Source organism: Hydra viridissima, unplaced genomic scaffold (genome assembly GCF_058129835.1).
Source record: "Hydra viridissima isolate aposymbiotic clone 2 unplaced genomic scaffold, HvirCarnegie_v1 scaffold_18, whole genome shotgun sequence".
Taxonomy (NCBI): domain Eukaryota; kingdom Metazoa; phylum Cnidaria; class Hydrozoa; order Anthoathecata; family Hydridae; genus Hydra; species Hydra viridissima.
Genome location: NW_028324317.1, coordinates 2,431,549 through 2,456,308, shown reverse-complemented (window position 1 = coordinate 2,456,308; position 24,760 = coordinate 2,431,549). Strand labels below are relative to the sequence as shown.

General features: G+C 30.1%; 3 protein-coding genes and 1 pseudogene across 3 annotated transcripts; 1 reads left to right on the top strand and 3 right to left on the bottom strand.

Moving 5' to 3' along the window:
• Positions 1-4,585: 4,585 nt before the first annotated feature.
• On the top strand, positions 4,586-6,129 carry LOC149876838 (uncharacterized; annotated as a pseudogene).
• An 8,273-nt stretch (positions 6,130-14,402) lies between these two features.
• LOC145196031 (uncharacterized) lies at positions 14,403-15,469 on the bottom strand. Its single transcript, XM_090074887.1, has one exon. The coding sequence runs from the start codon at positions 15,297-15,299 to the stop codon at positions 14,604-14,606; it is 696 nt and encodes a 231-aa protein (XP_089931013.1). The 5' UTR covers positions 15,300-15,469; the 3' UTR covers positions 14,403-14,603.
• Positions 15,459-19,671, bottom strand: LOC149876837 (uncharacterized). Its single transcript, XM_090075125.1, has 2 exons — positions 19,611-19,671; positions 15,459-16,042 (listed from the first exon to the last, which is right to left on the bottom strand). Exons 1-2 carry the CDS (start codon positions 19,669-19,671, stop codon positions 15,459-15,461), a joined length of 645 nt encoding a protein of 214 aa, XP_089931251.1.
• Positions 19,672-22,740: 3,069 nt separating this feature from the next.
• LOC149876836 (uncharacterized) lies at positions 22,741-23,183 on the bottom strand. The gene has a single exon (XM_090075016.1). The coding sequence runs from the start codon at positions 23,143-23,145 to the stop codon at positions 22,741-22,743; it is 405 nt and encodes a 134-aa protein (XP_089931142.1). The 5' UTR covers positions 23,146-23,183.
• Positions 23,184-24,760: the final 1,577 nt, after the last annotated feature.

The following is a 24,760-nucleotide window of genomic DNA, read 5'->3' as shown; positions in this document are numbered from 1 at the left end:
ATGGGCATCACAAAATAGTCAGAGATACTTAAACTTAAATGTACATATAGAGGCGAAACACTTTAATCTTGGATTGATTCGAATCCATGGATCGTGTAATGCAGAATATTGCGTCAAGTTAGTTTCAGAAAGGCTAAATAGCTTCGATATTGACCTCCAAGAAGACATTATTGCCATGACCACTGATAGAGCAAGTGTGATGGTAAAAGTCGGTAAAATGATGTCTTGCTATCAACAGCTATGTTATGCTCATGGAATACAACTTGCAGTTATTGATATCTTATACAAGAAAAACAGCGGAGAAGTCGAAGAATCGTTTATTACATATGAAAATTGTGAAGAAGAAGATGAATGTGGTAAAACTGAGGATGATGAAGTTATAAATAAAGAATATGGTTTGACAATGATTTTGGACCGAGCATCAGCTGAATTGGTTAGCAATTACAAAGATCTCATGAAAAAAGTGAGAAAGGTTGTAAAAATATTTAAAAACTCTCCTGTCAAAAAGGATACATATTTACAGAAAGATATCCTACAAGAACACGGGAAAAAGCTTCAGTTGATTCTTGATTGTAAAACTAGGTGGGACAGTATGTTCGATATGTTAGAAAGATTTCATAGACTAAAAGTGTGTATTGAAAAAGCCTTAATTAATGTTGGGTCAGAAATTCGTTTCACCCAAGAAGAGTGGTCCCAAAATCAATGACTTAATTATTTGCCTAGCACCACTAAAACTTGGTCTCGAACTTTAATGCAGAAGAGAATCGAACCTTGTCACGGTGGAAACAACTTTTCAATTTATGCTAAATAAATTGCGAAAGCAATCATCACTTTTGAGCAAAGATTTAGCCGCGGCACTTCGTGAGAGGTTTACACAACGTCGTAATAAGAATTTAAATGGACTACTAGTTTACTTAAAAAATCCGACGAAGAAAATGAACTCGAAGAAAAAGAAGCTTTAAATTTTATTAACAATTCCCAAATACTTATTCCTACAATTCTATCGCTGAAAAAAGAATTGGAAAATCAAGCACAGAAAGACAAGAACAGCTGGACAGAAAATGTAAAGGAGAGGACCAAATTTAGATTCTTTAGACTTTGATAAATTATTGAAGCCGGAAATGTCTGCCTATGAAAGTAATGGAGTAAGAGGCAAGTTTCTAGATATAGCGCATAGTTACTTGATGACCATACCACCAATAAGCGTAGAGGCCGAGCAAGCTTTTTCAGCTGCTGGTTACATATGCAGTCCTTTGAGGAGTAGATTAAGTGATGATACTTTAAGTAGGGTCTGTTTCTTAAGAGCCCATTTCTTACAATCATTTTCTCAATTTGATATTTCAAAAAACAAATAAAGCTAATAGTTCTACGTAAAGCTAAAAGATGTTCTATGTACTTTGGCTTATCTTTTTGTTCATTAAATGTTAAGAATTATATTGATTTACAAATGAATTGCGTTTTTTGGCTTTATTTACCTTATCTTATCAATCTAATAAGTTGAGTATATTTTTTCTAAAATACTTGAAAGAAAAATACAATTGTCATTTTGCCTTTTATAATGTGCATAAGAAACCTACTAATCCCGCGCGGGATCCCGCGGGATCCGCACAAAAATTAAAAAAATCCGCGCGGATCCCGCGGGATTGAAAAGTGCGCGGGATTGCAATCCCTAAATATTTCATTGCATTTGAATCTTATTGGAAAACTGGTTTCAAAAACACAATCTAGTTATTAAATTGAAGACATACATGGATGAAGGTGTTATGGAACTCAAATATTTGGAGTTAAAGTTTTAAATATTCATGTTATTTATCCCTTTAGGTAAATTGATTGCTGTAAAAATGGTATTCTAGCACATTTTTGTGTTGTGTTATTAAGGTCACAGGAAAGAGCTTTATTTAAAACCTTTATCTGCATAACAAAGTAATAATGTGTATTTTTGTAACATGAAGTATGTATTTTTTTAAAGCCTTCATCCATTTATGACATTAATTAAAACACAATTTTTTTTTTTACAAAAAATATAAATAGTTTTCTTTTGTCAATACATGTCAACATCATAATCAATGTATATATGCGTACCACATATACAATGTATAACAAGTAGTAAAACAAAAAAAAACAACAAACAAATAGTTTATCCAAAACCTTACTTTCCTGATCCCCAAAATTTTGAATAGTTTTCTCATAGTTTTTAGAAGTTGATGTCCCTTTTAATAAAATGCTATAATTATATGCATTATATGAATATGCATATATATACACACGTCATATATGCTTAACATGAAATGTATATGCCATATTGTATATGCAATTGCATATACCATTTATTTATATACTGCATATATTATGTCAATATTGTATATATGGCATATATTTATGCAATATATACAAAATACATATAAATTATTTTACTATAACATATATATTAGAATATAACAACTTTTACGCATGCATGTTATATACAGGATGTCTGCCAATATTTTAAGGTGGATTTCCCTGACTTTTTCCTCATATTTTCCTGATCTTCTACCTGTTTTCCTTGATTTAATTTAAAGTTACCCAAATTCAATTTCACAAAAATTGACCAGAGTCGTTTAGAAAAATGCTCTTCAACTGCAAAAATGTAAACAATAATACAACCCACAATAAATGTATCAAGTATTGATACATTTAATGTAAGCAATAATACAACCCATGTTAAATGTATCAAGTATTGATACATTCAAAATGGGTTGTATTATTGTTTACATTTTTGCATGTGAAGATTCAAGATTCGCTTGATGCAAGAAAAGTTTATAAAACTATTGCCAAATAAACTTTTATATTACATGTACTATATACAACTTATTTAAGTTATGTAAGTTTGATGAAGAGCCATTTTCCCTGATTTCTCCCTGATTTTTCTAAAATTCAACCTAATTTCCTAGATTTTTTGCAGATATCTGATTTCCCTGATTTTTCCCTGATTTCCCCTGATCTGGCAGACACCCTGTATATATGTGTATATATATATATATATATGTATATATATACATACATACATACATACATACATACATACATACATACATACATACATACATACATACATACATACATACATACATACATACATACATACATACATACATACATACATACATACATACATACATACATACATACATACATACATACATACATACATACATACATACATACATACATACATACATACATACATACATACATACATACATACATACATACATACAAAAATACATACAGAAATACATACAGAAATACATACAGAAATACATACAGAAATACATACAGAAATACAGAAATACATACAGAAATACATACAGAAATACAGAAATACAGAAATACAGAAATACACACATAAACATACTACTATACACGCACATAAACATTTTAGCTGTATTTTAACTTTTAATAGCAGTTAAAATAGAGCTAAAATGTCTAGTACAAATACAACAATGGTGTCATCATAAAAATAAATTCACTTAGACCATGCGACTAATTATTAAAATACGTTTATAAAACTTACGGGAAACTTTTACGATTCAAAAACACGCGGTACACAGTCGGTTAATGGTTGGCAAGAAATGCCAACAGTTAGCCAACTATAGCCAATACTGGCCCGTCAGTTGGACCAACTAAAGCGTGTTTACTGGGTATATTATTAGCTTTTTTTCGAAATTCTACAACACATCGCTGTCCTATGAGTTTTCAATTTTTCCAAGTTTCAAAATAAAATACACTTGTTCCTCACGAACTTCAAATGATTTTTGAATTTTAAAAGATATCTGTATATCTTTACATGTTATGAATGTTAATTATATGGGTTACCTATGATTAGATATATGGTTACTGATTTACTTATTTTAAGATTTTAAATCAAAAAACAAATTTTCTATTTAAATTCCACTCTTTCAATCTTCAATTCAGTTCTTCCAACTCAGTTCTATGATATGATTGGCTGCAGCAACAAAACCTGATTGGTTTACGGCTACACGAGTAGAAAAAACGTGGTTGAGCTGGATTTTAATCGAAAACCTCTTCTTTTAGTTTTGTCAAATGACAAATGAGAAAATATAAAAGCTGATCAATTTGTCGCAAATACTCAATCAATGTAAAGAAATCATTTTGAACAATTTAAAGTTTGTTTAAACTCATAATAATCGTTTTAAGAAACAATCAATATGCATTTATATTTGCATCAAATGGATTTTTATTCGAAATTTCATAAGTGACTTGATTGAATGTAAAAACACAGGGTCTCCCAGCCGACACAATGTCTTCAAAAATTTTCCATAAAATTTCTGTCGGTAAGACGCATTTAAGAAGATATCTGAAAACGGTCATTATAATGTGCCTGTAAGACCTCTTTTTCAAAGCTTTATTTAAACCCTTTCGTTAATTAATTAATCAACTATCATTATTAATCAAGGCCTTCTTAAACACGCCGCGACAGCTCATTTTCCGTAATATTAGCGAAGGCCGACTTTTTTACGGAGGAGAAAAGTTTCAAAGAGGATTTTGGTTGATTGATTTAACCTATTTTACTTAAACTCGTAAAATGCCTAATAAATGCTGCGTTTATGGTTGCTCCTCAAGTTACAAATTAAAAATAAAAGATAATTTTTATGTCACAATGTATAGATTTCCCTTTAAATCCGAGGATCGCGAGTCATAGATTAAGAAACTTCCAAATGCAAACTTTGTGTTTACAGATTATAAGCGAATTTTTGTTAAGCACTAGCAAAAAGATGCAGAATTAAAAAAAGTCAAAGGTGGTAGTTTTGTTCCAGTGCATCCTCCATCAGTCTTTACAGGTGTAATAGTGATGTCACTGGGTTAATGTAGATGTCACTGGGTTAATGTACTCTGAAAGAAATAGTTTACCTGATGAGTAAAAAAACTTCAAAAAAATGGACGCTATTCAACTTAATTCAATTGTAAAATATTTGAAGTCAATGTTAAATTACTGCGAAGAAAAATTTTATTTTTTTGAAAAAGAAAAAAATATATCTTTAATATCATATGAACATTGTGGACCAGTACCTAAGTTTTAAATATATATAACTTTAGAAGATTCTGGAGATATTTTCTTTTTTAAACAGAGGAATTATTAAATATTATTCTCAACTGGAGAATGCTGTTAGTTATGTTATTAACAATAAAACAGATTCTAAGCAAGCAAGTATTATGCAAATATTAGGCACCAAGTCACCAAAACCAATTGAGCGACAAAATTTTGGATTAGTTCTCAAAGTTTTTTATGATGAAGCAGTTGCAGCATTACGTGTAAAAGTTCCTGAAGCTAAAGATACTGCACTTTTTATTGTAACAGTTGTCAAGTGATGAGTTATTGTAAAAAGTAAAGCTAATGGTCTAGATATTAGATTAAATAATGTTCGAAGAAAGCCTATTACTTCAGTCAATTATTGGCAAATAGATTTCTTAGAGAACAATATTTCTTATTTTACTGAAAATTTGAAATGCGTAAATTCAAAATTAAGAGAGAAAAAGTTAACAATGGATACTGCGAGTGCTTTGCAAAAAACTTCTAAAAGATTTTCAAGCTTTGCCAATTATTTGTTAAATAGCTGTGTATCTTATGTATTTCTAGTACATATGCACTCAGATGCACTAGAGAAACAGTTTAGGAAATATCAGCAAGAGTCAGGTGGGACATATCTGATAACTGTGCAAAATGTTATTAAAAAATTTAGAATCGAAAAAACTGGAAAGTTGCTAGATGAGCAAGCAGATTTTACAATATTTCCTCCTGCTCATCACCACTGTGATAACTGTTAACTTGATGTGGAGTTTGATATGTCAATATCTGAAAATTGTGAGGTTCAGTTCCCAAATGAATGCAATTAAGGGCTTTTACATATTGCAGGTTTTATTGCTTACAAACTTCCAGAATTACATTCAATTTTAGAAGAATCAGACACCTTTGATATGTTTTAAAAAAATGGAACTTTGATTAGTTCTTTGAACAGGGGAAGACTAAGAGAACCTTCTGACAATTTAGTCTACTTTGTTATTTATTGTTTTTTTGTATTTGAAGTGACACTTATGAGTAAAGTTTTACCATTGCTGTGCAAGAGATGATTAATTGACATTTTTATTAATTGCAATAGTAAATTTCAATTGCTTGTTCGAAGTGTTAAAAAAGTTTGCTGCATTTTGGCAAACATTTTTTAAAACAATGATTGTAAAAAACACTCTGAAGATTTTGGGAAGAAGTGTTTAATAAAACAAGCAAATCTTTCAACTTCAAAATAAAATACTTTGAGTTAAAAAATCCAAAATAATTTAAATAAAATAAAGTGAACATGTTTGTTTGTTTTCATCAAAAAATTTATCATTTGTATTACAAGTGTTAAACAGCTAGAATAAACTTAGTTATAAAAATGAGATTTAGTCATTTTTAGCTAAACTCTTAAAATTTTTATTGTAATTAACTTATTTGTAAACGTAAAAAAGATTCCTACAAAATTTGCTTCCGAAGTTTAACCAAAACTTTTTGTCCTAATAAAGCTCTTTGTTTCTTAAGTTTGTTTACAAAAGCAAGGATAAAAAATAATTTTAACCTTAAATAAGTCGACCTTCGCTAATTTTACGGAAAATGAGCAGTCGCGGCCTGTTTAAAAAGACCTTGTCATTAATGAAAGAAAATTAACAAAAAATTAATATAATTTTTTTTTTTTCACAATATGAATTTAATATTAACAGAGAATGTAGCTGCACATTGTAATCTTTTTTGATAATAGAGAAATACATCAGTATTCGTGTCATACATGTCAATTGTAAAATACTTTACTGTACATTATCCACCTTTCAAAACTTCAAGTTTTCTGTTCCATAGCTTATCAAAAACACAACATTAATTTCTTTTTATTAATCATTATTTGTAAAAAAAGAAGGCAAACACATTTATACCTATACCAGTTAGACTACATAAGTAATGAATTAGAACCTCAAGTAAAAGGGTTAAAATGAAATGTAAAAGTGCAAATTTCAAACATATTTATTTGAAACTTTGAAAAGAAATATTTACTTTTATCCTGCAATTAGTAGCTGAAAAAAATATGCACAAATGGTTAAAATATTTGGTGGATCTACGAATTAAAACCACATTCATGTTAATGTAATGAGTTCAAATACTGCTCATCACATCTTTTTTTCAAACTGTTGATTTCTTCATCTTCACTATTGCTGAGACTCACATTTATCTTCTGATTAAAAACAAATTTTCACAGCATCTATAAGTAAAATGCATAAACATTATAGCAAATAAAAATAATTCAAAAATATAAAAGTAACTTATTGTAAAGAACATAAATAGTAACAACAACTAATAACAAAAAACCATTCAAAAGTATAATAAAAACAATAAATAATAATAACAGCAACATAAAGATGGTAAAAAGTATAGCAAAATCAATAAACCATAAAAGTGATAATCAATAACAAAAACAATAAGTAATAAATAGAATCTAATAATCTAACCAAGTTAATTTCAAAATATAACAAAAAGCAATATATAAAATTTTAAATATAAGAAAAATGAAAAACAGAAACAATAACAGCAAAACATCAAAACATTGGAAACAAAGCCATCTATTTTTATTCATATTCATGCAAAAGTGGAAAATATACAAAACCATTATCAAAAGGCAGTGCAGAAACTTTATTCACTCTAGCTAATTCAGTCTTGAGAACCAGAACCCTTTTGGATGTGAAAACCACTTCATCAAAGTTCTCAACAAAACTAATGTCAAAAACTTTAGAGTCTGCAAATGTTTTAGTATGTTTCAACTTAAAATACTTGCACAAATAGTTATCATCTGCAAATCATCTGGCATTATAAAAAAAAGAGAATTGATGTAGAAAACAAGAATATCAAAAACTTACATTCAAGTTTATATGGTTTGAAGTTTTAAAAATGGTGATAATATTTTGCAATTCAATCTGACACTTTGTAACATGTGATGTTGCATTGTTACAATTTCTTGAATGTTTGCAGAAAACATTCAAGCAGGAAAGCAGACTTCATTAAATAAACACTCTTAAACTTGATTATCAACATCCTCTGAGAGTTAAACATAACTGGTAATTTTGTACACCACAAAGATTTCACTACAAAATGATGCAGCATTTTTTACAAAACAGTTAGGCAAGTTTCCAGTATAGATAACAGTATAGATGACAAATGAAATCAGTGCTAGTATTCAACAAAATAGAAACAGAGTAAGGAATTATGAAATAAACCTTTTGGTTGAATTACTTTGAAAACAGGTTTCATTTTGATGCTAGTTGTTACTCAAATATTAAAAATCAAAATTTTGTAGCACCAAAAGAAAATACTGATACATGTTTCTATGAAGCACAGCTTTCAATACAAGAGGATCAGTATAAATGAAAACTTCTTCAACTTTGTTGCTTTCCACCTGTGAATTTCACACAACAAATGTGGCTGACAAAGTCAGACAGAAACTTGCCATTTAAAGATACCAGTCAGATGTTAAAAAGCTTGACAGCCTGCATATTCAAAGATCCCGCTTTAAAAAGGTCAATATTCTTTTCCTAGCTCCAAGATAGACTAGATTTATGCAAACTAAAACAAGATCAATGATCAGAGATGCATCTTAACTTGAAGGAGGAGATACCATCTAAATACAACAGTCAATTAAAACATGCATCATGGGGTTTAGATTTACCACAGTATAATGCAGCACTGAAAATTTAACAGAGAAACATGCCAAATATTGGCTACACTTGTACAAGTGATAATAAAAAGGAAAACCATCCATCCTGACATTTATCTTAATCTAACTAAAATCAACCGAATTTATTATTTCCTTTTTACAATTTGAATCAAACCTTTCTGAATTCCAAAGTAAGTATAAGAGCCACCGCAGATTTCATGAGTACATATTTGTCTAGGAATCTCCCATAACGTTCTATAACCCTTTTATAAATGTTAAAAACCGAATTTGAGAACTTATTGAGAACATAAGGAGATAATTCAAGTACTCAAGTGAAATATTGTGCGTATCTGCCCATCTAGCTAATTTGATGTTTAGAGGTAACATCTTTGATTAATGAGCACTGCTAACATTAATAAGATTTTCGCTGTAAGCTAAAACTTCTCAAACTTGAAAATCAACACTATCCGATGTTTAAAGATCAGCACTAAAGAATTCCGTCGAGGCTAGCATCTTGGTAATTTCTGACTGGATTTTCCTATTCTTTTTAATCTATTCTCTTTCGTTCATTTTATTGTAATACACATAATGATGGTAGTAAAAGTAAAAAAAAAACGTTGTTTATGTCTTGTTTTAAAATGCAGTGCTTCTTGTTTACAATTGAATCCTCAAAGTAAACACAACTAAAAGACAATGAAAAAAACCAGGGAGAGAGAAGACAAACGTTCGAAACCTGTGGAAGGCATTGTTGTTTCATAACTTTGGAAATTCTCTTTTACAAACTATATAATTTAACTTGACCGTATCAACTTGATAAGAGACTTTGTTAGTTTATGTAAGAACATAAATTTTGCAAATTAAAACTAAGTTTCTAAGAAAGAACAAATGTCCCCCGGTCATTTAACCTAGTCAAAGTTTTCTCTTGATATTCCCAGGTTTTGAAACTGGTATCACTGATGTCCTCTTAAGTCTTTTTTCAAAGCGTGCTAACGCAGATGTATTCTTCATAACTGGGTCATTAGAGAGCTGGCCGGATATTTTGATTATAGGGAAACATTTTCGGAGGAGACGAATTATTATGCTAACTGCCTGCATATAACCAATAAAACCTCAGTAAGCGGCTGTTCAAACCTGAGATCCACAAGAAAAATGGAAATATGAACACATGACCGTTTCAAACTCCTAGTAAAACAAAGAGTCACTGTTTACTCTTCTGAGAAAAACGTTATATTAGTTGTTGCCATTTTCATTATCGTTTGAATAACTCGCAAAGCGTACTTTTTCGAACATCAACATGCTTTTTTCAACTCTTTATTTAAACCAATAATGCCTCTTTTCAAGGCTATTTCCTCCTCCTCCTCCCCTCCCCGATGGTTAATGTAGAGTCAAAAAAGTATGTTTGCTTAGATCTTATGGATGCTATAATCACAACATTAAAATGAGCTAGTACGTGTGACAAGCTAGACTTTCAATTGCTTGCACTGGTCTAAATTATATTACTTCGGGACGAAGTTGCGGATCAATGAATACTTACATAAAATAAGAAACCAAGAAATTTTTAACAAAGAGAAGAAAATAAATTTTCTTAACAATTTTTCAAAGAGTCCTGATTATCACACCTACATTTCTAATGGTAGTTTCACCGTTTCAGAATCTTATCCCTCTCCTTCTCCGTTAAATGTACAAACATTGAGTTTTAACCGCTAGATAAAACAATAATCCATACATAACAACTTATACAAAAAAATTAAAAAAATTTTGTTTGAAAAGAGAGTTGAATTAACTATCAGGTTAATACTTAATAATTTTGGCTCCAGCACATGCTTATAATTCACTTAAAGGTCTATGGTAAATAAATTCTGAGTTTGCAGCTAGGTCACTGCAATAGAAATAATTCAAACTTAAGTAGAACAAATATCCACAATTACAAACACCTACAGAATTTCGAAACTTTTACTTTTTTGTAAAAGGCAAATTAATACCACGTCTTTGGTAGCTACGCAGTGTGTAATTACGCAGTAATTACAATACGCAGAACCGGGAAAATTATATATAAAAAGACAACTTGTAACGTAGTCTTATATGCCAGGAAAAAAGAGACAATGGCATTTGGCATTTGCTGGCTGTTTTATGCCATTATGTATGTATGGGCCACGTAAGGGGACCCCTGTTGGTCGGCTTTGTCACTAAAAATAAAATATCATTTTAACAAATGTATACAGTTTGGTGGAAAACTCCACATATACTAAAAATGGAAACTGTAAAAACGTAAAAATATAAATCTTTTTAAATATTTTACACAACAGGTTGGTCCACAATACTAAAATGCATCATAGGAGTGGTCCATAGGATCCTTATCGGCCGGATAAGGGTAAAGTAAATTCAGTTGATTTTTTACGCATTAAATTCGGATGTCCTTTTTATAAGGTATTGCAAAACAAATGATAGGTTTTTGTTTTTTTTCTCCATCTCGCTCAATTTTTGTGCGAATGATGATTTTTCTTTTTTTTTTTAATAGGTGCACTCTGTTTATTTTTCCTCTGAAATCATTTTAGTTAATGAAGAGTATCAAATACAATGTGTAGTACTTTCTAAGTTCCAAAAAGCTACACACCATTAAATATTTACAATGATTTTATTGGCTCAGTTGGATATTGAGCAGTCAAAAAGTTGTGCAAAATGGTCAAGGAAGAAGCTTGCATATACTTACGTCACTCACCTAATTGACAACGGACTACATGTACAAAAGTAATCACACTTTCCATTATCATTTTTACTTTTAGAAACTCCAAAGTCTCTTTAAGAATCGAGAATGCAGAGAAATTGCATATGCGGTAATTTAAAACGAAAACTGAACGTTTTGATGACCAATTCAGAATGGTTTTCTTTATTCTTTGTCAACCGTAAATGTATACTTTTTTCCATAAATATTATTAAGTAAAAGAGATACTGTTTTTTTAATCTGAATTAAGTGATTAATGCATTTATAATATTCTCTTTCTTGAACACGAATACTCTCCAGCCCATTGTGATGTCATAATTGGTTGAAGTGTGTTTTTAAAAAGTAAATGAAAGACTTCACTGGCAAGTTCTTCACCATATAGATTACGAGGAAAAAATTGAAAAGAAGTATTTGAACATTTTATGATTAAAGGTTTGGATTGCAAAAATATTGAAGATTTTAGAGCTAATTAGCTAAATCCAATTGGTTTTCACCCTTTCGTTTTTTCATATTTGTTTACCTTTGAGAATTTCGGCGCTCAATGTTTAGGGAACACAGCATATTTATCAAAAAAAGAGTATATAACAAAAATAAAGAAAGGAAAAGAAAAAAAAAAGGAACTAACAATATGGTTAAAATACTTTTTAGCGAGATTATGCACGACGGGACAAAACGAAACAAAACTTATCTCTTCAAGTGTTATTTAGTTGCAATCGAGACTAAGCATGTACAAATTAAGATTTGCAATAAAAAATGAAGTACTTGTCATCTTAAAGTTAATATGTATGTATGTATGTATGTATGTATGTATGTATGTATGTATGTATGTATGTATGTATGTATGTATGTATGTATGTATGTATGTATGTATGTATGTATGTATGTATGTATGTATGTATGTATGTATGTATGTATGTATGTATGTATGTATGTATGTATGTATGTATGTATGTATGTATGTATGTATGTATGTATGTATGTATGTATGTATGTATGTATGCATGTATGTATGTCAATTCACAACATTTCCATTGCCAATAAAATGTGCTAAATTTTGCGCATTACGCTAGAAAACGCAACGATATCCCATACATGCGCAGGTAAAGCAATACCTCCTAAATACATTTTGAACGAGCTACGAGACGCTGGTTTTTGTTTTGCATAGCTCAAATCATTGACCACCTCAACTTACAAGAACATGTTAGATACTAAGCTTTTAGACAACATAGCTCTCGTTACCCACGGGAAAAAAATTCCAGACATGAAATTTAAGTAAACTAATTTATTATCTTTTTCTTTCAAAATTTAACAACAATCGTCTGTCACTGTCCTTTAAATTTTCATTTTTACAAGTTTCAAAAATTAAATACGTTCTTTCATAATATATGCTTGTATTATATTATAATATTAAATGGATATATGGTTTCTCTTTTATTAATTTCAGGACTCAAACTTAAAAAAATAGTTATCTTTAGTTTTAACATCTTTAATTATTTTAAATTACTTTTTAATTTTAAAAGATACCTGCAATATCTTTATATGGTATGTTATACAACATACCATATAAAGGTATGGTATGAATTTTAAATATATGGGTTACTTGCAGTTTTGAAATAAGCTTACTGATTTACTTGTTTTAAGATTTTAAATCAAAAAAAAAATTTCCTATTTAAATTCTACTTTTAGTTCTTCCAACCCAGTTCTGCGATATGATTGGCTACAGCAGCAAAACAAAAATGGTTTATGGTTACGCGAATAGCAAAAGCGCAGTTAAGCTGGATTTTAATCGAAAACCTGTTCTTTAAGTTTTGTCAAAAGCCGATCAATTTGTTGCAAATACTGAATCCATGTAAAGAAATAAATTTGAACACTTTAAAAGTTGTTCAAATTTATTACAACCATCTTAAAAATCAGTGAATATGCATTTGAATGTAAAAACTCAGAGGCTACCCATCCGACACAAAGACTTTTTTTGTCTTCAAAACGTCTCGTAGACGTCTAAAACGTCTGTCAGTAAGACGCACTTTTAAAGATATCTGAAAAAGGTCAGACCTCTTTTTCAAAACTTAATTTAAACGCTTTTGATTATTAACTATTATTGTTAAAGAAAGAAAAATATATAAAAATATTTATACTTTTATCAGTTAGATTATAAAATCATATAAGTGTTAGTAAATATATAGTTAGATTAAAGAATCATGTAAATAGTGGTATTTAAATAGTTAGGTTAAAGAAACATATAAATAAAAGTCTTAAATAGAAATATAAAGTTACAAATATCAAACATTTATATTCAAAACTTTTAAAAGAAATTATTATTCACTTTTACCTTCCTATTTGAGTAGCTGAAAAGTATATACACAAATGGTTAAATATTAGGGGAGATGGGGGCGCATTGATCGCCGTAGCAGTGTTTTGAAAATTGCGCAGAACCTGAAAGAGATGTAAAAACCTATTAACTACGAAACACATGTAGAACTATCTGGCTTTTGGAATATATAAATATTTTGATTTAAAAAAATGATAAACATGAATAATTTTAACTTTTAAACAACCCTCTCAAAAGATCAATGTACCCCAAACTATGGGGTACTATGATCTCCGACTTGGGGCACATTGATCTTATATGCGTAATATTTTCTAAACGTTTAACACTTCTATAACTAAATCTTGTAAATAATTTAGTGAAAGGGTAATATTGTATAACATATAATACATCTAAATTTTTTAATTACTTTTTAAATAAAGCAGTTAAACCCACTAGTCTAATTTTTAATTAAAAAATGTATAAATCACAGCAGCTATAAGCTACCCGCTTTATATACGTTTAAAACATTACAACAACTTGAAATTTATAAGAACTGAAATATAAAGACTGAAATAAGAATACAACTTTTAAGTTTACAAAACTTGTTAAAAGTACAATATTTTGGTTAAGAATATTTCATCATTTGTGAAAGTCAAGTTGTGAAGCAGCTTTTGGTTTACATTGTTTTTTATTCCTAAGCAAGTAATTCTTAGTTTCTTTCTTATCTTTTGTGGAGACTTTTTGTTGATTTTTGGTTTGCTTCAAAATTTTCTTTTCTTTTGACAAACGAATTTCATTTCTGACAGGAGTATCAGTCAAGATCCTTGTTTTTAACTGCCTACTTTTAACATTTTTTTTTTCTGGCAGATGCTTTTGGGTAAGGTTTTAAAACCTCAGGTGAGATTATAGAAGCAACACTTGTTGACACTTTGTTTAAAATACTTGTTTCAATATTTACTATAGTTATTTCAGACTCTATGTGATTAACATGTGCTGGTATCATTTCAGATTCCATGTTGTTGACAGGAGTGATAGTAACTGTATCTGGAGCAGCTCTATCTGTAACTGATGATGGTAAATATTCGTCATCTTCGAAAATTTCAGAATTGAATGGCTCAATGCCAGCTACTCTAAATCCTGTCTGTATATTAGATGGTGAGAAAGCTTTTGTATACGGTTCTCGAACTATTGAAACAATATCATAAATGGTCATTGGTCTTGGGTTTGAAACCATCCAATTATCACATGCAGAATTGTAAAACCTTTTCAATGGTCCAAAAACAGTTCTATCTAATGGCTGCAATTTATGGCTGCAATGGGGAGGAAAACTTATCATTGTAATTCCGTGTTGAATTGCAAGCTCCAAGCCTTTAACAGAAATATGACTTTCATGACTGTCGAGAAGTAACAAAACTGGAGATTCCTGAGAACAGTTTGAATATTTAACAAAATGTTTAATCCATTCTATGAAAATTTCTGAGTTCATCCAACCAGAAGGATTTGCAAATCCCACACATCCAGGAGGTCCTTCCTTAATCATGTAATCATGAAACTTTACCCTAGGAAAAATAAATAATGGAGGAATGGAATTTCCAATAGCATTAGAGGCACAACATGCAGTTACCAATGTTCCTCGTTCTGCAGATGTGATTCTTCCAACTTGTTTGCTTCCTCTACCAGCTAAAACCTTTACCGGCTTTTAAACGGTTGTTAAACCAGTTTCATCAACATTATATATACAGTTAGGATTATATTTATATCGATTTCTTACCGTTTTAAGATTTTGAAAAAACTCTCTTACAGTGTGTTTGTTAAAAGCTGTTGATCGAGCGAAGCTCGTTGCTTCAGGTGTTCGTAGAGACAACTCTGGTTGTCTTTTCATAAAACCTTGCAACCAATCAATGCCTGCAATTTTATTTTTGATCCATGATGATGGGCATATCTTATTGTTTTTTAAAGCAAATTCATATGCCAATAATCGCGTTGACCTAGTTGAAAGGCCATAGTTCATTTTTGATGCAATTAGTAAATAACTTGATAAACTTTTTTCATCTTCTGCTGTAAAAACTTGTCTATTGTTGTAGTTAGGCTTGAAAGCTTCATTTGGATTAAGCCTCTTTTTACGACAATATCTTTTTAAAGTTATTCTATCTATGTTATACTGACGTGCTACAACATTCAGTTGTGTTCCTTCTAAAACTTTATTAACAGCTACTTTCATTGTTTCACTTGGTATAGCAACTTTATTTGTTTTTTTAATTCTATTTCTAACCATTTTAAGATCTGTAAAAAAATATATCAATAAAAACATATGTTTTTAATAAATGCTAATATTTAACATAATAATATTATGTTAAATATTTTTTAATTATTATGTTAAATATTATTCTTTTGATATTATAAAATAATAGTATTATTATTACTAGCTTATAACATAAGTAGATTTAAAAAATGAAATGCTAAAAGCTATTGTTTGTTTATATATAGTTTTATTTTAAATTATAAATACAATTCCATTCGTTTAACTGTATTGCTTATAAACAAAAACATGGGGCACTTCGTCTTCTATGGGGCACTTTGATCCTCCGATCAATGGGCCCCGCATAGTCAAAGATCAATGTACCTCAATAGGTATAGGTAACATATTGATAGCAATATCTACTGTATAAATTGCAGCAAAATAAAAATTATATATTATATTATACACCTAACACTTACAAATTTGAAATAAAATTGTTGTTAACCCATACAGACATCTAAATAAAAAATATATTTGAATTATAGTACGATTTAAAAAAATCACTTTTTATGACGAAAAACAATATTTTCTTTATTTTTTTTGACGCTGATAACCTTATGAAAAAATATTACGAATAATCAATTAGGGAAGCATAATGGTTAATTAAATTGCAACCTCACTTCTAGTAAGGCAAAAATGAACGAGTAAAAGCCAAAAGATCATACTGCCCCGGCGATCAATGCGCCCCCATCTCCCCTACTCAATATTTTGTATAAATAGAGCAATATGTATATATATATATATAAAACGAAGAAACAACAACTATGTATGGTACTTAAAGTTTCATGCCTAACGGCAATCATCAGCCATAAAATACAAATCAAAAATATATAAAAACCGTTACAAATTACAAAAATTACTGTATCGTGTGCTCTGACGTCATAATAGAAAAAAGAGGAGGAAAAGAAATAAAGAAAGAAAGAAAGAAAAGGAAATAAAGAAAGAAACAAAGAAATAAAGAAATAAGGAGAATAGAAATAAAGAAAGAAAAGAAAAATGTATGTATGTATGTATGAATGTATGTATGTATGTATGTATGTATGTATGTATGTATGTATGTATGTATGTATGTATGTATGTATGTATGTATGTATGTATGTATGTATGTATGTATGTATGTATGTATGTATGTATGTATGTATGTATGTATGTATGTATGTATGTAAAATAACAGAATAAGAACTTACTCAAAAAAACAAAACAAATTAAAAACTTAGTTTACTCTTGGTATTCGCAGATTTTAAAACTTGTATCACAGGAGTCCTTTTTAAGTCTGTTTTCAAAGTGTGCTAACGTAGATGTATTTCTCATAATAAGGTCATTAGAGAGCCGGCCAGACAACTTAATTGAAGGAAAAAATTTCTGAAATAGGCAAATTAATTATCATGCAAATTGTTTTCAATTAGCTAACTGAAACCCAAGGAAACGACCCCCACGTGAATGTAAATTTTTTACTGTTCAAACCCGAGATCCACAAAAAACGTGGAATTGTGAACATGAACATGACCGTCTCAAATTCCTAGGAAAATAAAGAACCACCGTTGGGTCTTATAAGAATAACGTTAAATTAATTATTGCCGTTTTCTTTATTGTGTAGGTAATTCGCGTAGAGTACTTTTTTAACATCAATAATCTGTTTTCAACTGCTCAAATCAATAATCCCGCTCATCAAGGCTATTCTCTCCTCCCTCTCCCCTCCACCAATGGTTAATGTAGGCTCAGAAAAGTTGTTTGAATAGATCTTATGGATACTATATGGTACAAACTTAGGTGGTAAAAAAAATTGATGATAAAAAAGTTTTAGCACTCTTGATTACGAGGACTTTTTTCTTAAACAAAGCAATAGAAAGTCCTCATACTAGTTTTCAACGTCAAGAGAGACTTTTTCCCATCTCTAGCAACAATCTAAGCAACCTTATCTCTTTAAATTCTTTAGTCTCATTTTAAAGTCTACTGTTTCAATTTTAGTTCACAACAGTATGACAAAAGAGCGCTTAAAGACGTGCTAAAAAAGACTCTACAGTCTTCAAAAAACTAAAGAAATAAAGTTGCTTAGTTCGTTGCTAATTATGGGAAAAAGCCCGAGTTTTCCTTTTAAATCTCTCCAATGATCTTGCATAAGATCATACCAGTTTTAAGACTTTTTCAACATTTCTTGGCTCGTGCACAAAGTGCATGGTTGAGGAACAATCTCAGAAGGGTAATATGTTTGTCAACCTGTCATAGATTGCTCCTATAATTCCAGAAGCATTTTCTCCGAAAAACATTTAAACTTATCCGAAGCTTGACAAAAACAGTTGTAAAGCGGAAAAGAAAAGTTGCAATCCTAGTAAATATTCCTGAAAGAGATATATTAAAATAGATACAATATAAGAAAATTATAAATGCTTTAAAACAAATCAGAGAGTGTAGGAATATAGAGACTGTTAGTTGAGATATTGGATAAATTTAAAAACAAAAAATAGCATTTGAAAAAAGAAAAGAGTTTAAATTCAGGTTCAGAATACGACTATGGTTGTTATTGTTGTTTTGTATGTTGGGAATTTTACTCTGAAAGTATGCCTGGAGATAACGGAACCCAGGGTCAAGTTTGTAAGCAATTGACCTACAGGAAAAGCAATTCTAATTTAGGTCTGAGTTATGTTTGAATTAATTGCAGTATGGACATTAATGTTTAGTCAACTGTAAAATAGCTGATTTTTTTTTTCCATGACTAAGATGATTGATTTTCCATGACTAAGATTGTTTTAATTTTTTTTATTATTTTGTTAAAAAATATTGATGCTTTGTTTCTTTTCGCTTTCTTTTTGTTTTATTTTTTATTTTTCGTTTATTACTTTTTACATCAATATACCAAACACAATATACATGTTTTAAAGTCAATATTTAAACGGTAAGAATGATATTCACAAATGTTTTATAAGAGATAATTGGGCTTACAGAAAAATATTCAAACAATTAACCTTTCAAAAACTCAGGGTATGCTCGGAAATGTAAATAGTAATAACTCACTTTTTTATTAGATACTTAGTGACTATATTGAAGGTTCCGTAGAACTTTGAGTATCATGGTTTATTACTCAACTTGGCCATATTAAAGCTGAACTTACCCAGTAAAGGGAGGTTGAGCGGCCCTTTTTTTTTTGAAAGCCAATATCTTTATAGTAAATCTAGTAAATATTTTTATTTTCACTAATCTGGGCCAGGTTACGTCACGGATCTTTAGTTTTTTCAATAGCGAAAATATTGTTAGTCAAATCAACGTTTAAATGATCTGGTAGATTTAATAGAAGATAAAAACAAGATCCACTCTTGTCTTGTTCAACCCTTACTATACATTTTTGATCAATAATTTCTAATTTTAACTAACGTTTTAATTAAATTTTTGATTTGTCAAAATAATCACCTTTATTCTGTATTACAGCTGTACAGATCCTCGGCATACGATCAATCAATTTAGACAGTTTTTCAGGTTGTTTTGCGTCCTATTTTACTTGCAATATGTGCCAAAGGTCTTTCACAGAAGATGGCTGTTCTTCTCGCAGAGTCCTACCGAGTTCTTCCCACAACAACTCTATCGGATTAAGATTTGGTGATTGTGGTCGCCATTCCATTATTTTTAATATTTTCTGGCTTTGAAGATCTTCTAAATATGTTTTGAAGATTTTGCTGGTGTGTTTCGGGTCATTATCGTGCATAAAAACATACTGATCGGAAAATAACCTCTCATCAGAAGGCAGCATTTGATGTTCTAAAATGTCTTTAAACACCTCTTTTGTTATAATTCCTTCAATTTTGTGTAGGTTTCCAATCTTCCCCCCACCAAAACATCCCAAAACGACCACAGATCCAGCCCCATGTTTCAGAGTGGGTATTAAACATTCTTCCGAATACCTTTCCCCTGCAAATCATCGCACGAAAACACGACGTCTTGAACCAAAAACTTCAAACTTGTATTCATCTCTCCGAAGGACGTTTTTCCATTCTTCAATTTACAAATGTTGATGATTTTTAGCCCAATTTAGCCTTTTTGTCTTATTAATTGGTCTTAATAATGGTTTACGAGCAGCTACATGTCCATGCCAGCCAAATTTCTTCAATCAATCTTTCTCAGTGGAAGTGCTAATTTTAAGATCATCAAATTGATTGTACACAGACCTGATTTTTTCGGCGGTGTATCTTCTATTTGATAAACAAATCTTTTTTATTTCTCTATCTTGTAATTTATTAGTTTTTCAGGTCTTGTAGTAAGTTTTCTAGTTGCATTCTTACCAGTTTCTTTGTGTCGTTGTAATGTCCTTTGAATACAGCATCTTGAAATTTTCATTTTATATATATATATATATATATATATATATATATATATATATATATATATATATATATATATATATATATATATATATATAAACCCCTTCCAGTCTCCTTCAAATACAGAATAAATATATATATATATTTACATTTTATTAAAAGGACACTGGAAGGTGGTGACAGAAAATAGAAAGGTATGAAAATATGAACTATCCAAATGAAATAATTGATAAAAAGAGACATGATTCACTATAGAAATATATTTCATAGCATCCACAAAAAAGAGTACATGATTATACTTTCAATATGGTTTTCCTGATGCTGGTGTGTTTTTTAACACGTCCTGAATATATTTACGCACTGTCTTCTCTGATTCCTTTGGAAATGTCTCTCGGACAGCCGCTAAAAAGAGAAAATTAATAAAACAATAACAGGTCAAGAAAATCATTGTTTTTTGGAAAGCAGCGTTGAAAGACACTTACCAATTACACATTTATAAAGATGAGTTTCTTTAAAACTTCTCTTTCCGCCTCTCTGTCCATCAATGTTGAAATTTATCATGAGCGAACAATCTAATTTCTAAGTTCGATTTAATTTCGAAGTTTCTCAGAAATCTGTAAATTATGTGCTTGTGATAACCTAACACCTTTACGGAAATAATTCAAGATTTTTAAAACATTTTAAAAACCTAAGACATTTCTAATGCATATAGTCAAGGCAGGATCTGGAATCACATTTTATATCAGCAGCTATAAGAGGAGACTTTTGTTTTTTATTTTGCTTACACGATTGGCAGCAAAGTTTGCAATCTGTCCACTTGCAAATTTCTTGTTCTTCATTAAACACTACCCTTCCCTCCCAAGTACCTTTGATAATGCGCCTTTTACAAGAATATTATCCAGTATGAGCAAAAGTGCTTTTTAAAAATGATCCTGCTGGGGCATTACAGAGAAAAGATCTGACTTTAACATTGTGTACAACTGATTTTATTGTTAGACCGGATAACTTTAAACCACACAATTCCTGTAATTCTTCCGCAATTGGAATTAAAGACGGAATTAAAGATGGAATCAACCTTAAAAGGACGGGAAAAAAAAGTTACGTTAAGGACGGCTGGGGTATTAAACTACCCCAACTGAAAATATAGGTTTTTATACAAAATATGTTGAACTTTTTAAATTAAAATACGTGCTTTTAACAGAAATATCAAATTTCTCAATTTTTTTTAAAATAAAAGTGATATTTGATACAATTCATTTAAATAAAAACAAAATATATCTTCTAAATAAGGCAACTATTGCAACGATTTTGCTATGAGCCTTGCAAACAGAATGACTACATGATGCACATTGCAGACGGGTTTTTCTGTCATGAACACGAGGACACATATAGCATCTTTTTATGTGCTGCTCTTGAATTGGTTAACCTTGATTTAATAGGTTATTTTGTGCAATTACTTGGCGAAGATTATTATTTGCAACTATTGGTGGAAGATCATTTGCATCAAATTTTTTAATAAGACTTTTTGATAATTCTTTTAAAAATTCTCTTCTTCTATGAGAAGCCCCATTTTTATAATTTGGGTGAATTGACAAAAATAAAATCAAAGCATTGTATGCTGCAATATCCAAAATATTACAAAACATTGTAAATGGCCATCGGTTACTCTTTCGGCGACTCGAGTAGCACCTGACAACCTGGTCTAACGTGTCAACTCCACCTTTATATTTGTTGTAATCTAGAATAATACGTGGTTTTTCATTATGGTCCATAACAATGTCATTACTGTGATGGAAGGTTGATAATAGTATTACTGCTTTATTTTTCTTAGGTACATAAGAAACTATAGTAGAGTCATTTTGAAAACCAAAAATGCTTGAGTAAACTGGTTGATGTAAGGCTGGCAAGAACTTTTTTGGTATTTCTCCTTTATTTTTTTTAATGGTGCCAGTATATGTCATTTTACGTCCTAGCAATGCCCGTGCAAGATGAATGTTTGTAAAAAAATTATCAGCTGTTATGTGTCTACCACTTCCATTTAAGTGATCTGTTAGTTCAAGAACTACTCGTGTACCTTGTCCAACATCACGTACTCCATTTACTCTACCAATATATGGTTGCAAGTTTATGCAGTAAGAGGTTTTAGCATCACATAATATCCATATCTTCATTCCATACTTTCCTGGCTTAGTAGGTATAAACATCTTAAATGGACAACGTCCTCTAAATGTAACTAGTTGCTCATCGACAGTAAGATATGCACTTGGATTGTAGTTACTCTTACATTTAGTAATAAACATTTCCATTATATTTCTTAAAGGTGCAAATTTGTCTTCAAACCGTCTTTGATTTCTTGTTTCTCTCTCATCAAATCAAATGCATCGTCGCAAGTTAACAAATCGATCTCTCTGCATTGAAGCTGAAAATATTAGTATGCCATCTAATCTACTCCAAAGTTCTTTTATACTTTGGTTTTTAGAATGGAACACTCCAGCTAGGAGGAGAACTCCAATAAACTCATAAAGCTCATTTACCGTCGTGTCAACCCATCCTTCTAGTTTTATTCTACGATCTTCAGCATTAGTGCAGTTGACAATAATTCTAATCATTTCTGGGGTTATAAAGAGTTTAAAGGCAGTATCCACACTTTGGCCGCAAACCTGAACTGCAAATCTTGTTGGGCCAGTTGGTTGTCGAATAATATTGTGTGCACGTGGCTGAGCAGCATCTACACGTGGAAGTTTACTCCAAATTTCCTCACCATTCTTTGAGATCATGTTTTGATCTAAAATGTGATTTTCCTGAACAACTTCTTCATCACTTTCCTCAGATATGATAGCATCTCATTCATCGTTAGCTGTAATATTATCTTCTTCATCATCTGTAAGGTTTTGATCAGCTAAGCCATCACTTGAAGATAACTCATTTTAACCAAAAATAATATTATTAGCCTCGACTGCAGCATTTCTTCTTGGGCGACTCACTATATTAATTATGTTTATTCTAAAAAATAGTTTAAGTGTTTATCAAACCAAATATGTGAAAAATGTATAACAAACATTTTAGGCATTATTTTTTTGTATCAATAATATAATTATTTTTGACATAAAAACAAAATATATGCAACATGACCACACTATTGTTGTTACAATGATTTTATATATATAATAAATATATGGTATAATTTACTCATAAAAAAGATAAGTAATACCCTATACCTATTAAAAAATAACTAAAACACAAGCAAGTGTTAAACTAAACATAATTTATATAACTATTTATTGATTCACTAACTAAAAAATGAGAAAACTTGCATGGGGTATAAAATACCCCAACCGTCTTTAAAGTAACTAAATTTTCAACCAACAATATTATTGTCAATTGATTAGTAAAACAAAAACATTTTACACTAACAACTTCCTTAAATGATAATAAAAGATGTTCTGAAGTGGCAGTTTAAATAGACAAAATTTGTTGATGTGGCAGTTAAAAATAAACTCCTCTGGGGTAATAAAATACCCCGCCATCCTTTAAGGGTTAAGGAAGGAATTAAAGCATGGACGTATAAGAAATGGACGTGCAACTTATTATTATAGTTTAAACTTTTAGCATTAGTTTTTAACTTTTATAGCATTAGTTTCATGACTGTTCAGGATAAAGTAACTACTTAATGTGTTGACAAAATACTAAACAAATTACACCAAGGTAAAAGAAATTTGTTGTCGGCACGAACAGATTTTATCATTTTTTCAAGATAAGCATTAGTAAACTTTGGTAATTTTTTTCGTGTAAACAAAATCTGTCAATAATAAAATAGATCTGTAAGGATAACTTTAAAATGACTCAAAAAAAGTAAAGCTAGAAAAGTTTCATTCAATTCCTTGGTCGTTTTTGCCTCGACTACTATATATGCTCTATTATATATATTCCACTATGTATCGTTTTTTTGTAGGTGTATTTTCTAATGGGCTTTTTTATAATTGATTTGATAATACAAAACCTTTTAAAATGTTGTTCAAATTTATGATTATCTTGTAAAATGCGGCCAGATATTTCATGTTTTCGTTTTTCATATTTCATATAATATTTCATTTATCATAAATGAGTGTGGGAAAGACAAATGAGAGATAATATATTGCAAGGTTAGAGTTTGTTCTATCTTAAAATGGGAGGTAAAACAAAATAATTCTAACCTTGTGATATGGTTAAAAATGAAGACACTTTGCAATGTTTGTATTTAAGATTTAGAAATCTGTTCTATATTAGCCCTATCAGAGATATCTCAAAAGTCTTAAAATTTAAAAAAGTTTGTTAACAAAACTCTCTTCGCAGCACTGCAAAAAAAATAATTCTTTGGTGGAAACTTCTAACTCAGTTATCGGTTTCGTCAAA

What these genes read in the sequence shown, in the direction of transcription:
- LOC145196031 (XM_090074887.1), bottom strand. Translation starts at nt 15,299, where the DNA reads ATGATTAAGGAAGGACCTCCTGGATGTGTGGGATTTGCAAATCCTTCT.
- LOC149876837 (XM_090075125.1), bottom strand. Translation starts at nt 19,671, where the DNA reads ATGGAATGGCGACCACAATCACCAAATCTTAATCCGATAGAGTTGTTG. An exon ending in GTTGTTGTGGGAAGAACTCG is followed by an intron (nt 16,043 to 19,610) that starts GTAGGACTCTGC and finishes ATTTTTTTACAG; the next exon opens with ATCTTAAAATGGTTAGAAAT.
- LOC149876836 (XM_090075016.1), bottom strand. Translation starts at nt 23,145, where the DNA reads ATGATCTCAAAGAATGGTGAGGAAATTTGGAGTAAACTTCCACGTGTA.